This window comes from Diospyros lotus, chromosome 1 (genome assembly GCF_014633365.1).
Source record: "Diospyros lotus cultivar Yz01 chromosome 1, ASM1463336v1, whole genome shotgun sequence".
Classification (NCBI taxonomy): domain Eukaryota; kingdom Viridiplantae; phylum Streptophyta; class Magnoliopsida; order Ericales; family Ebenaceae; genus Diospyros; species Diospyros lotus.
In genome coordinates this window covers 21018376-21034002 of record NC_068338.1, presented here as the reverse complement: position 1 = coordinate 21034002, position 15627 = coordinate 21018376, and the positions used below count along the sequence as shown (strand labels likewise).

At 34.6% G+C, this 15627-nt stretch overlaps 1 protein-coding gene across 1 annotated transcript; it reads right to left on the bottom strand.

Moving 5' to 3' along the window:
* Nucleotides 1-4778: 4778 nt before the first annotated feature.
* On the bottom strand, nt 4779-5349 carry LOC127808472 (LOB domain-containing protein 6-like). Its single transcript, XM_052347075.1, has 2 exons — nt 5104-5349; nt 4779-4934 (listed from the first exon to the last, which is right to left on the bottom strand). The coding sequence occupies exons 1-2, from the start codon at nt 5347-5349 to the stop codon at nt 4779-4781; spliced, it is 402 nt and encodes a 133-aa protein (XP_052203035.1).
* Nucleotides 5350-15627: the final 10278 nt, after the last annotated feature.

The window sequence follows — 15627 nt, the reverse complement described above, 5'->3', positions numbered from 1 at the left end:
AATACTCAATCTCACCAATCTCTCTCCTAATTACATTGAATAAACAAGTGATACACACTTACATAGAATGAGATCGGATTTACCTTGCGTTGTTTTCCTCTTCGATCATCGAGTTCTTCTTTCGATCTTGCTTTTCTTCGTTTTGCTCTCTCTCTCTCTCTCTCTCACTCACGCGTTTAGGGTTTCTTAAGATTGAATATTAACGATCGAAATGTCAACCAGGGAAGGGGGGGCTTATATACAAAGGGGAGAATACTTGCGGCTACTTGATTTAGGGTTTGATCAACGGGCCACATAGCAACCAGTTATTATGCATATATATATAAAGTCATATGTAACCCAAATGCAATGCAAATGCACATGAAATGAAACCCAAATATATATAAACAATTATTAATTATTTTTGAATCATATATCAACATTCCCTTGTGCCAAACCAGCCAGTACCACATAACTATCAATGATTAATTAAAGAAACATTATCTTCCAATTAAATAATTAATTAAAGTAGAGGATACATGTGGGTTATAGTTATTTAATTTAATTAATTATTGAATTAGGTTGCTCTCTCGTCACTTAATCATCGAGTAAGATCTGTGTTAAATTACAAAACAAATAAGGGGTTGGTTTGGTCATTAGAGAATTTGGCAAACAAACTCGAGAGAATGGCTTTCAAGTAATTGGCTGCCCTTTTACCAGTGAACCCTTATCATTTTGGTGGCGTCTTCCTCTTGAATTTGGTAATTGGTATTGTGGAGTTAATTAGTTAATCAATCAACAAGAGTTTATGTGGCCTATATACTGGCTTTCACTTCATTGCATGAATGGCATTTTCGCAAAATTGTGCAAAACCAGTGGTGATCTTTTTAGTTGCACCTGATGTCGTGTCAAAGGCCAAGAGCCGGAGAGAGATAACGTGACAGATTTTTGGGGTTTACTAGCGTGCGGCCTCGCCGCATGTCCATTCTCTACGCTTCAAAACGTGGACTAATGGAGAGAGACCAGAAAATATCAAGACGATGTTAAAGGAAACTGTGATATTATATTATGGTGCACTGCACGTGGCATTGCAATTTAATATATTTTATTTAAAAATATTATAATTTTTATCCAAAATTAATATATATTAAGAATAATGGTTAAGTACAATATTCAATAAATTAGAATTATGTTACTAAAATTTTGACGATTAATTTTTTTAATTAATAGGTGGTGGTGTTGAAATATAACAATAAATTTATAGATGTGAGACAATATTCATCTTCAACTTTTAATATTTCGAGATTTATGAGATAAAAGACCGTCCGAAACATGAAAAGGCATCTTGTCAAGTGGAGGGATATCCAAATTTTTTGAGATTGTTTGTTATGAATTTTTAGGCAAGGATCTCAAAATTTATTAGATGTATTTTCATCATGTCGTACTACGAAGGATTCTTCAAAGATTGTACCTCTCGAATTCGAAAAAGAATTTTGGGAAGGTTTCCCGAAAAGTACTCGAGAGAGATTTCTAAGATAGTTTCTTGAAAATTATATTATCCGAATGTCTCTTTTCTGGACTTCTTTCTCTTAATCCTATATTTGGACTTGAACTCACTTTGTTAGGTATAACAATAAAAAATATTTTCCAAGTAGGTTAGGATAGAAGGATAATTTTTTATATATATGTAATAAATAAATAGAAAATAATATAATTTGTGATTTAAAAATATATGAATATATGTATATAAAAATATTATTGGTGAATGTCGGTGGCTATGTGGACTGTGCAAAATGATAGGATAGCTGGCTGTATTTGCTTTATTGCACGTGGCCTACCCCCTAATGATTTGATAATTACTTCACATGCCCCCTCTCTCAAATAATGCAAATTATTCACAAATTTTTAACAACCTTAAAGTTGAACCCCTGGCTACACAAAGTATCTTTTATTTTTTATTTTTTTTGAGTTAACAACACTAATCACCCATCATATTTAGCCCAATTATAGAGAGTATTATTCAATGATAAAAAAAATATTGGCCAGCTATTATCATGGAGAGAAAAAAAAGTAAGAATGACGAACCTTTATGTAAGAAAAAATTATTATTATCGTTGAACTTTGTTGTTATCAAATAAAAAACAATCGATTGGTCTGTGGGTTCAACAATTCATGATAGTAATGGTGGACATTATGATAGAGTTCTTACTCTTTAGAAATGTTAGTAGATTGTAACGATTACTAGTACGATTTTTTCTACTCGATAGCATTGATCAAAAACGATTTTTTCTACTTGATAGCATTGATAAAAAAAATAGTCTAGTTTTGTGGCTAGGCACGGTCATCAAAAGCCCTACTTGCAATAAGCCTTTTCCTTCTTTGATCAATGGCAAGATGCAAAAACTCATTAATTAAGGGAGAATATGATTTCACGTCTTATTAATTTATAATAGAAGAAACACCAAAAGTGGAGATAGAGAAAGGAAAAAAAAAATGCTCAAAAGAGCAATGGAAGGAGAAAGGATGAAATATGGGAAGAGAGAAAAGGTGGCATTAATTTTTAGTATTTAAAAAAAATGAATTATCATTAAATAATAGTAAAGACAAAATATTACACATTTTATAACTCAAAAGGGATTAATGTAATTTATAATGAATAGATATTTTAACTAAATATCAAGAGTGTTTGTTGTACTTGTATTAATACATCTAGGGTAATTTTCTACAACCCAATTGGGCTTATTTTGTGAACCAGTTAGGCCACTAGATTTTGTGCCTATATTCCTCAAAATATTTAACTATTTTAACCTAAATAAATAAATAAATAAAAACCTCTTTATGAGGCCCAATTCCCTAACTCAAGCCTACAATCCTAAAACACTTTTGGGCCCATTCCTCGGCCCAAGTTCAACAACATTTCTTACAACTCAAGGTCGGTTTTGATTTTGCTTCTCTAAATTTACATATTATTACATATAGATTCATTCTCATATAAAACCCTACTAAAATGAAACCCATGTGGCTTAAAAAGTTACAAGAGCATAGACTCATGATATATATGAAACCAAAGCTAAATAAGATGTTTAACTATACATGCTTCATATTCAAAATTCATATTCCTTTATTTGATAATTTTTTTCTGGTCATTGAAAAATATGCTCCCACATCTACATATATATATATACATATTTATTTATAAATATTTTTTTTTATGATGAGTTATATATTTATCAAACGTTACGTAAATATTTTGGCATATATTGCATTTTTAACAAAATTTAAATGCATCAAAACAATCACATATAGTACTTATTTTGCAAATAATACCTAATAAACATATGTATACCAATTTTTAATATTTTTTTACAAAGTATTTAAAATAATATTTCTGAAGTCAAATTATTATGTTAAATAATGTAAAAAGAAGTTGCTCATGCCCTATATCTTGCTTTACTTGAAGAAGATTTGCAAGCTTCTCAATTTTTCTCCCCTTTCTTTTAGTCAAATCCCTCTTCTCCTTAACTAAGTATCTCCTTTCTTCTCTATTATTTCAACTTTGATGTCACCCTCTCTTTAGTCACTAAAGGTGGAAGACCACCCTCTTCTCCACTTTAATGTACTCTCAAATTGTTTGCTCTAATTTTTCATTGAAAGACCAATTAATTTGAAGACTTTTTACTTTATTTTTATTATTTTTTAAAAATTGTGTTTCTTGTGTAATTGACCCTTTAAAATTTAATTTAGCTTATTTGCAGATAGGAGGGAACTATAGAGAAAAAGTGGAGTTTTATTACCATTCCTTTTATAAAATTGTAATATGAAAAATTAAATAAAATTAAAATCTCAAAAAATAGGTGATGGAACCTATGGTTGCATTGGCTGCATGCATATCACATTCCTGCGCTATAACCCATTATTATATATATATATATATATTTATCTTTTTTTTCTTATATATATATATATTTCTCCTCATATATATACAAGCTTTCTTTTAATTCCTTTGATCTAACAGATAATTTTTCAATTTTTTCATATATATCTGTACATGCATATCCCAGCATTATCTGGGTCAATTATTTTACTTGTCCAATACCATGTTAGGATCCTTTGCTTTTTTTTTTTTTTTAACAACTAGGCGGCATGGTGGATATTTACTCAATGAGAAATTTCATAGGTTCCCAGATGGTCGTCTAGTCGCCTGAACCACATTTAAGACAAGTTTGATGCTTTGGTTTAGGATTGGGGCAGAGCTATGTACAGCCAAGGGTAGACAATTGTCCACTCTTTAATTTGAAAAATTGTTACTGTATATATATATATATATAATTTATTTAGTTTTTAATTTTTCCCTAAACACCAAGCCACCAATGGTTGTAATTGCCCACCCTTAAATTTTAAAAATTATATAATTTATTTTCTTTTAAGATTTTTTATTTTTTCTGATTTCAGAGAGCCACCCACCTCACCTAATCTAACTTTCATTTTCTCTTTCTCTACTCAGATGGACAGTTGGTCTATGGGGGTCGAACGCCCCCATTTTTTAGGCTATGTTTCTGGTTTGGTTCTAACCGAATGCTCATAATTGAAAGACATGCAGATGAGCTTATTATGGCTAATCTAAAAAAAAAAAAAATTAACAACTTGGAAAAGAAAATCATACAGACAGTCCAACCCCTCCCCCCCCTCCGTAAAAAAAAAAAGACATTTTTGGCATGACGGATCAAAGTTCATCGACAATACTCAATGCTGATGATGTTTGCCGAATACGAAGGATCCAAGTTCATCGACATTTTCTTCTAGGATGTATCCAAAATTTCTGGCAAAACTTGAATCCAGTTCTGGAATAGGGTTTGAATTGGTTTCCGGGTGAAACCAATTTTGAACATCTTAAGGGTTGCACAAGAGTTTGCAAACTCCTTCAATAATGCTAGATAAACTTGCAGATTGTCGACCTAAAAATCATACATTAACAAATTAAGTTCAGAAACTCAAAGAGATTAAGGATTTAGGGTTTCATCATACCTGCTGTTGGAGGGCAAAAATTTCGAATACACAGCCATAAATGGGATCTTGAAGCCTAGCATATGAGAGTGTAACGGTAGCCGCATAACGATCACTTACCGGAAGGTGGGCCAGGAGCTTAGAGGTATTTCTGGCACCAAAAATTGTGTGGATAGCTGCAAAAGAAATAGGTCCTTGTTCATGGTTGAAGTGAGGGGCAAAGACACACCCTTGGATACATTTTCTTCTCAAGAACTTGCAAGCACCGCATTGAGAATTAGATGTTGGAGTTGTGTCTGGAGCTACAACCGAGGCAGCAAAGAAGGTTGAGGGAGCAACATCGGAAGCAGTAGTGTCGGTGGCCATGATAGTTCTTGAAGTGGTATTTGCTCTCTGTTTTTTAGACAGAATGAAGACTGGAAAAACGACAAAGGCTCTCGATTTTCAGATGGTAGAAGAGCTATATGGTGAATAGTGAAACAAGAAGAGAGAATTGTAGAGTTCGGATATATATAGCTGAATTCGACTCGGCCATGAAAATCGGCCACAAAATCTGGAAAACAGCACCAGAAAGTCCTCGCGAATGCTGGAAAGATATCACGACACGTTGGAGAAATTTTCGAACGCAGTTGGGACCATGACAACCACCACTAGACATTCCGGAGATGCGTGTAGGAAAATTGGAAAGTTGAACGCGTTGAGAACAATTGTAATAATTTATCGATATTTTTTTTAATATTATGTTATTTTAATTTTTTTTGTGTTATTTCATTTTTACCCATCTTGCCTAAAATACCTAGCTCTGCCCTTAGTTTAGGACAACTTTTTTTAGCATAGATGGTTAATCTAATTTGCAATTTGTCTTATTCTTGATATCCTATTACCCAAATTTTCTAGCTTTAATCCTTTCAAATAGTGGATACACTTCGTTCTTGGTTGGATTTTGTAGGCCTAGCTTCTACTTTAGGTAGTCTAAGTTGTTTCATAGCTTTTGTAGGCCTAGCTTCGACTAGAAAATCACTACCACACTTTTTATCTAAACTGACCAATTTCATGGACCAAAGTTGACTAGTGTACTCTGTGCTCCCAGTGCCACATTTTGTTCAACTAACTTGCTAGTTTAGTAGTCAATCAAAGTTGATGAGTGTGCTCACTTGTGTTAGTTCTATATAATGGCAAGTATATCCTAAGGGAGGGGGGGTGAATTGGGATATAGGTAAATTTTTGATAGATTAAAAAACTTATAGTATGCAGGACACTATGTTTCGAAACATGAGGAAGTATGTTTTGAAATAAACCTTTCTATTAAGTATGTTTCGAAATATAGGTAAGTATGTTTTGAAACCAAACTTTCTGTCAAGTATGTTTCGAAACCTACTATGATAAGTTTCGAAACCTTTCTCTTTGATTTGCTAATTTTGAAACTCCTTTAGCTTTTGAAAAATGATTCTTTTGAAAACATAAACAAAGATAATAACAAGTAGAAATGAGAAATCAAGTGCACACAAGATTTATTGTGACGACCCAAAATTTTCCTAGATTATTATCTACAACCAGTTAATAACTTAAATGCATGGGCTAAAAATTTTGCCCCATTATTATACAACAGCGGAAACAAATTAAATATAAATACACACCCTAGGGGCATTTCCTTACATAATAAAGCATCAATCAATCAAATACAACATATACATTGTCAGAGCCCCTGATCACAACTTACACCCCAAAGATCTTTTCGGCTGGGATTGCCCTGTACACACAAAATCCAAAGAAAATAATAACAATCGCCATAACAACCATCCCCGAGCACTGTTCCTCTCAACTTGGAATGATGGTAGAACAAAGTGAGCCACAAGGCTCAACAAACATAATAGAAGGGATATGGTAAGGCTAGGAATAAATCTCTCACACTGAATACCACCCATGAAATGTCATGATGGAAATCAAAGTGCCATGCCATGCCATGTATTATAACATGCAACTATCAACATAAATAAATAAACCAATGCACATAGTGGCAGTCCTTGGGGCCCACATAATAAATGCACAACCTGGCACCCAAGTCTGCATACAAACCTACCATTGCCATGGACTGGCTAGCACACACCATATGGGCCTGAGGCCCTAGTATAATTCATATGAGCTCGAGGCCTTGGCTAGCATAAATATCCAGTATCGTAACTATGCAATGCAACAAGTAATAAATGTAATGACTTCTGCAGCATTAACATGATGACAAGGCCCCCATAAGCCAAGCATCAGGCCATGCTATGCCCCACATAGAAATTCACACAAGCGAATGCTTTAAATGCATATGCTCACCTAATATACACGAGTCAGCACTCAGCAGGCCAACTGTGTCATGCTAATGCTCACACCCCCAACACATACAAGCATGATCCCCATTGAATGCAAACCCAGTCCCATGCTCTACAATGCCATGTAATATGTAACATAATGGCAGAGACGGTCGACAGTGACTAGGCACCGATCGACAATCTGTGACTAAGGATCAACCAATCAATGACTGTCCCTGGCCCGGTCAACGGTTCGCTCCAGGGTCACCAAATGGTCAACACATCACCTCACTGGTCAACAGCTCATGCCTCCAATTATCCAGACTCACACACGCGGGACACTATAACCACAACCCAATCCCGCCAATCCACTAGGAACCTAGCCTCATTTCAGGTCTGGCATCATTCCCAAAGGAATAGGGGGTGATACAATACCCCGTAGGCACACAACAAACAAAACCACAACGAGTCTCATATTCAATTTAAATTAATTCATACTAATAAAATCCTTGATTCATATAATTAATACGCGAAATCGACTCGAATTAAGGAAAGGCATGGGATTCATAAAATGGAAGGAGCTCACAAAGTAAAGAGCTTGCCTCGATTTAACAGATTTCAGTGTTTTTACGCTTGCATGCCACCAAATTAATACATGCTGCAAATTAACATAACCTCCCAAAATTAACAAAATCGCACCAAAAACCAAATTTCAACCATATAGAATTATTAATACACTTTTCACTACTCGCCTGGCTATTTAAACTTAGATTAAACCAAGTTTAATCTTGTATTTTCCCTTAAAATAGCCCCTAAGCGCTGCTTCATCTTTTCTGTTTTTCCTTCCCTCGTTACTTCCCGATTTTCCCCAATTTCCTATTGCAATTCGTAGCTTAAAAAGGCCAAAGAAGAGGGCAGCGGTTGCCGTGTGGCAGCCTAGCTGGTGCCACTGCCTTGCCCAAAACGACCCTGTTTTAGGCAAGGTTTTGGCTGAAAATTCAGCCAAAATACCATCCAGCGCGCGCACCAGGCTAACCTCGAACCCGCGACCTAGCCTTACTCCCTTGCGCGTGCAACCGTCTGCGCTAGCTGCCATCCTTAACATATAGGTGCCCCAAATTAGTTTTAAAGTAAACCCACGATAGTTCTTGGAAATTACATTTAAACCCCACTACTTCTAGAAACTTTCACATACACCCTACTTAATAATAACTTTTATACCTCATATTTTCCAACAATTACTTTCCCAACTCTTTAATACAAAAATAAATTAATATTCCTCTTAAACCCACAAATATTTGATAATCAACTTATACGCAATAATTAATAATTATCAACTGTCCACTAAATTATTCAATTCCAATAAATCAAATATCACTTCAAATGCATAATTTAATAATTATTAACTATTCCCAAATTATCGGGATGTTACATTTATAGTGGTTCGACACCCGCCTACTTCACTACCTTCAAACTTATCCACTTGAAGGATTTACAAACACAATCACTTTCACTAGTGATTAACGACACCAAGGGTTTGACCATAGTTCACCCTAAAACCTTACACAATGAGTTTTTACGGGCTCAATTCAAACCTTACAACAAGATAAATAACACTTATCTTTTACAACCCAACAAAAATTGAATGTATTTGAATACCTTACCAAATAGTTATTACAAACCTATTGGTATGGAGTGAGAAGAGCTTGAAAGGATGAGAGCTTTGGTTTCAGTTTGCTTCTCCTTTTCACACCACAATGCACGCCAAGGAATGATTGAAAGGATCTTCTTTAAGAGCTTGTTTAAAGAACTTCATTTTCTTGTGCTTGTGGCAAAATCTCTTGTAGATGTGTAAACTTGTGTATGCTTGTAAGTGGTACTTCTTGTCTTCAAAAAACTGATATATATATCAAAGAGATAGAGTTTTGGCTAATTATAACCGTTAAAGATAGGATGAAAAAATAGGTTTCGAAACATACATTAGAGGTTTTGAAACATCACATTTTTACATAGAGGTTTCGAAACATACATACCATGTTTCGAAACATCCAGCCTTTACAGTTGGATATGCACCAAGAGACAGAAAGAGTGGGAGACATTGCTTTAAAACAAAATGATTTTGTTCTATTCTCCACTTAAAAAATATTTGAAATTAAAACATCAGGGTATGAAGATTATTCCAAAAGTAAGCTTTTAAATAGCTTTTGAAATAAAGGCAAAAAGCATGATAGTTTTTTCAAATATTCTTCTGACAGAATCAAATGTTTTGAAACATGATATGAAGGTTTCAAAACATACTTCAGAAACATAGTTTTTTAAATACTCTGTTGTCAGAGATGACAGAGGATTTGAAATATACTATATAGGATTCGAAACATATGCTTATTTTTCAAACAGGTTTTGAAATACAACATATAAATTTAGCACATATTGAAACCTTAACAAAAGACATTTCGAAACATGTATAGAAACATGGCAGAATGATGTTTTGAAACATGGAAAGTTAGTTTCGAAACATGATGCATAAATATTGAATTTATTTCAAATATAACAGAACTATGTTTTGAAACATAAAAACATGGTTTCAAAACATGATACATGGATTTTGGATTTTTCAAACATTTGAGCTTTTGCGCCAAAACACTAATCATGCTTGTTTCAAAATATAGAAAACTTATTTCGAAATATGAGATTTTCATAAGGATTTTTCATTCTAAGGTTGTTTTTTCATCAAACACATTTTCTCATATATCAAAAAATATGATACAACAATTCTCCCCCTATTTTTTGATAATGATAAAAACCTTGAAAAAAAAAATTGAATACTAGTTTGAAAATATTTCTAACTCCCCCTTATTCTTGTACGGGAGGTAGGAAACAAACCTTAGGGCGGCATGTCCTCTTTTGGCTTTGCTTGAGACATTACAACATAAATATTTGGTGTTACCAACCGTTAGTGCTTCAAGACTTTGTTAAAAATTCTTGATCCCAAGTGATAGCTAAGTTCAAATGTGTTTGAGATTAGAACATGATTCATTTTCAAAGTGAGCATGCAATCATTTTTCTCACATTTTTCTCCCCCTTTTATCATAGACAAAAAATATGATCATCCTTAAACAAATAAGAACATCCATGAAGGCAAACAAGATACCAAGACAAAAGCAAATGAAAATTCAATACCAAAACAGCCAGTAGGTAATACATGTCAAAATATCCAAAAATAACAATTCATAAATAGGCAGTGTAAAAACATCTAAAGTTTAGGGAGTTGGGGAATCAGGAGAACTAGCCCTCGGGTGGCTAACTACTAGCTCTTCTAAATTTCCTATTTGTTCTCTAAGACTATCAAGGTACTCCTTCGTTTGGCAATGATTTTTGTCGACCTTGTCGTTTAGAAATTGCAACTGAATCCCGAAAGAAGCTTGTATAGCTAATACATCATCAAACTTCTGAGTCATGGAGCCAAAGCTTTCAGCCATGGTGGAATGAAGCGATGCTAACATACCAGGTGTGACTTGAGTGGATGACCCAGCTTCGAAGGCAGTAGGAGCATCGTCGTCTTCATCCTCCTCTTCTTATTCTTCCTCGGCTTGCGCATCCATCACAAAACTAAATCTTTGGTGATGATGGATGATTTTGGTGTATCTTTGATTTACATCATCATACTAATATCCCATTTTGGTAAGAGATGTGTGATTAAAGAGAGTAAGTTTTGATTCAGGAAGAATGGATGAAGATTGGATATTAGGAAATTTGGATTTGATAAATGCTGAAAGTAAGCAACCGTAAGGAAGTGATTGCATGCGGTGAGTACGGGCGTTTACTATTTTGTTGCACATGATGGAAGGAAGATTGATTAGCTTATTGTCGATAATGTTTTCTATGAACCATAAGTCCTTAAGCTAGAGTTGAGCATAATTGCTCTTCCTTGGGTGCAAAACTTAGCAAATGATAAGATGTAAGATACAGAAGTCAACAGATAAGGCGTTGATTTTTTTGAAAGCCTTTATAAGATTAGGGTTTCCCAATATTTTCTTTCATGCATATAAGGATTTGAATGTATAGGGAACATAAACATCGCCTGTGTTGGGAATGTCCAAAAAGGTAGCAAGGTTTTTGAGGTTTAATTTGATTTCAGTATTTTGGATGAAAGTTTTAAAATGGTTGATATAATCATGCCCATCAAATGAAGTTTGAGCATTAGAATAGAAAATACGAATATAATCTTGAAGGACAAGAACTTTAAGTTCAAGAAGTTGTAACCAATTTCTATTACGAAGAGCAGTGACATACAAAAAGTTAGCTTTTCCTAAGACATCAAGATCAAAAAGCAGTCGGGGTTTACCTCTCATTTTTTGAATAAGGATTAGAAGATCTGGAAGGATTCAACGATAGGAAAGTCATCGTTGTACTCTTGGGGAGGTAGAGACGACGATAGTTGAGTGTGTTGACGCTTGCCGGCGGATCTCTTTGACCTTACCATGATTGATTTGAGAGAATGGAGTAAAAGATTGAGAGAGATTTCGAGTGGGTGAGAGAAGGAGAGAGGTTTCGGAGGCTAGGGTTTCGAAATAGGCAAGAAAACTTGGAAGAAATGAGGATTTGAAACCATTCGGGTATTTATAATCCCGATTTTAGGTTTTGAAACATGGTACATATGTTTCGAAACATAGATCAAGTATGTTTCGAAATAACACTCTCTGGAAAACAGGTTTCGAAACATGGGACAACATGTTTCAAAATACAACTCTTTGGAAATTTTTTTTCGAAATAAACTGATATGATGTTTCGAAACACAATATTCTTGGTGTAGCACATGTTTCGAAACTTGAAAGAGATGTTTCAAAACTTCTTTAAGCAAAGACACTTAGATTCAAATTTTATAGAAGTGAATCTAGAATTTGATTTCCAACAAATTAAGGCACGATCTAAAGTGTTCAAACTTTGTACTCTCCAATGGTTTGGTGAAGATATCAGCTACTTGATTGTTTGTATCTACGAATTCTAAAGCAATATCTTCTTTTCGAACATGATCTCTTAAAAGATGGTGTTTGATTTCAATATGCTTGGTTCTTGCATGGAATACCGAATTTTGGATAGAGTTATTGTTCCTCGTGTTATCACACTTGATTGGTATTCTTTCTAGATGGATGCCATAATCTTCTAGTTGATGCTTAATCCATAAAACTTGTGTGTAACACAAACTAGCTGCTACATACTCAGCTTCGGTTGAGGATAAGGCAACAATATTCTGCTTTTTGCTAGCCCAAGACATTAAAGAGTTCCCTAGAAAGTGGCATATTCCACTTGTACTTTTCCTATCAATTTTCATCCTCCATAATCAGCATCAGTATAGGCCTTTAGCTTAAAATCTTTTGATTTTGCATAGAACATACCTAAGTTTTTAGAACCTTTAACATATCTTAAGATTCTCTTAGTGGTTTTCAAATGAGACTCTTTCGGATTGGCTTGATACCTAGCACACATACCCACACTAAATACAATGTTGGGTCTAGAGGCCGTTAAATATAACAAAGAGCCAATGATCCCTCTATATAGCTTTTGGTCTACCGATTTCCCTTTCTCATCTTTATCAATGGTACTTGATGAACTCATGAGGGTAGAGATAGGCTTACACTATTTCATTCCAAATTTAGCTAAGATTTCTTTTACATACTTAGCTTGACTTAGATAGGTTCCTTGAGGAGTTTGCCTAATTTGAAGACCTAAGAAATAAGTTAATTCTCCCATCATGCTCATTTTAAATTCATTTTGCATTATTGAGGCAAATTCATCACATAGACTAAGATTTGATGATCCAAATATAATCTCATCAACATAAATCTGGACAATCAATAAATCATTTCTTTTCTTTTTGATGAAACGTCTTTGAAATCCATTTTCTGTAAGAAACTTACTTAGCCTTTCATACTAAGCTCTAGGAGCCTGTTTTAAACCATATAGGGCTTTAGTAAGCTTGTATACATGATTTGTATATTTTGGATCTTCAAAACTGGGTGGTTGTTTTACAAACACTTGCTCCGAAATGAAACCATTTAAGAATGCATTTTTAACATCCATTTGATATAAAGTGAAGTTCTTGTAGTATGAGAAAGATAATAGGATTCTTATAGCTTTCAATCTTGTTACCGGAGCATAGGTTTCATCATAATCAATGCCTTCCTCTTGACTATAACCTTGAGCAACTAATCTAGCTTTATTTCTTATGATGTTACCACTTTCATCAAGCTTGTTTCTAAAGACCCATTTTGTTCCAATGATAGGATGATCTGATGGTTTAGGTACAAGACACCAAACTTCATTCTTTTCGAATTGGTTTAGCTCATCTTGCATAGCTTTAACCCATTCATCATCATTTAAAGTTTCTTGAACATGTTTAGGTTCTATTTGAGAGATTAGAACTAGATCAGTATTTAATCTAAGGGAAGATCTAGTTGATACTCCTTTACTAGGATCTCCTGAGATTTCATTTTCTTTAACGTAATTTCTTTCTCTTGGAAATGAAACTTCTTGTTGATTTTCTTGATCTTGAATATTGCTTTGATCTATTTCTTCATTGATTTGAATCTCATTCATCTTGTTTGGAATGTCTTCTAGATCATCATTACTATTGATTATTCTAGGTTTGTCATCAGACACTACATGAATTGATTCTTCTATCACTAGCATTCTTTTATTAAATATTCGATAAGCTTTTCTTTGAGATGAGTAACCTATAAGTATGCATTCATCACTCTTAGCATCGAATTTTCCTAAGTTATATTTACCATTGTTTAAAACAAAGCATTTGCACCCAAAGTGATAGAAATTAGAGATATTTGGTTTTTTGGGTTTATATAACTCATACGGAGTTCTTTTAATAATTGGTCTTATAGATACTCTATTTAGAACATAGTATGCTATATTTATAGCTTCAGCCCAAAAGTATTTTGGCAAGTTACTTTCTAGCAACATGGTTCTAGACATTTCTATAAGAGATCTATTCTTTCTTTCAACGACACCATTTTGTTGAGGGGTTCTAGAGATCGAGAAGTTATGATGAATTTTGTTTTCTTCACAAAAGGATTGAAATTCTTGATTTTCAAATTCTCCACCATGATCACTCCTTATTTGCTTTATTTTTAATTCTTGTTCATTTTGAAGTCTTTTGCACAATCTAGAGAATGCTTTAAAAGCATTACTTTTATTTCCTAAGAATAACACCCATGTAAACCTTGAGAAATCATATACTATAACTAGGGTATAGGATCTTCCTCCTAAACTTTGAGTTCTCATAGGGCCAAACAAATTTAGGTGAAGCAATTCTAGAGGTCTAGCTATGCTAACTAAATTTATGGATTTAAACGAAGATCTAGTTTGTTTTCCTTTCATACATGTAATACTCGGTATTACATGGTATTAAAAATAAATAAGTTTTGACTATTTTGGCAGGGCCTCGGGTGGTCCGGGAAGGCCAAAAGTCAAATTCGAGTAATTTATTAATGAAATTTGCCGAATTGGCGATTGGGAGTGCCTCGGGACTTAGATGTCCAAGGAAGAGGGCAAGAGATCGATGAGCGTCTCGAGATGAAGCTAATGACGCGGGTGGCGGTCCGATCGGGAATGATTTTCGAAATAAATTTTGTAGAAGCCCGAGTAGATGCCAATACCGAATAATCAGAGGGGACCTCCTGGAAGCTGAGGGGACCCTAGGAGTGGTTCGGTTTTCTAAGTAAGGCAACCCTTGAGTGTTTTTGGGTCGAATAAAGGTCCCGTGTAGGCGTAGGGACGAGGCCGGTATTCCCGAGTAGCAGTCGGTTATAAATTTCGAATAAATTGAGATTTTGAGTGGCTTAATTATAATTAATTTAAGCATTGGGAGGGCCCAAGTGTAATTATAAAAATCCTCAAAGTGCAATTATTAATTGGTTAAGTGGGATTATAAAAATTAAATGGGTTTAATGTGTTATATATGCATTATATATATATATATAAAAGGCGTGGGTATATATATATAACAGAGCCGCGAACTTGCTACCATTTCAAATTTGAAATTTAAAAGCTAAGGAGAGTGAGCGATCGGGAGAAAGCATGGCCGGTCGAGGCTTCGCGCATGAGAGAAATCGAGAGAGAGAGAGAGAGGTGAGGCCGATTTCTGAGGCGGAGAAGGCAGCGGCTAGCGGCGTCCATGGCGAGTTGCAGAGGCTTCAGAAGGCAGTGTCTATAATGGTTTAGCAAGGGTCTATGGCGAGCGGGAATGCACGGAGACAGCCAGCGAGGTCGCGACCATCAGCGATAGGAGGCCATTGGGTCGGTGAGGACGGCTGGATGAAGCTGGAGTGGCCGG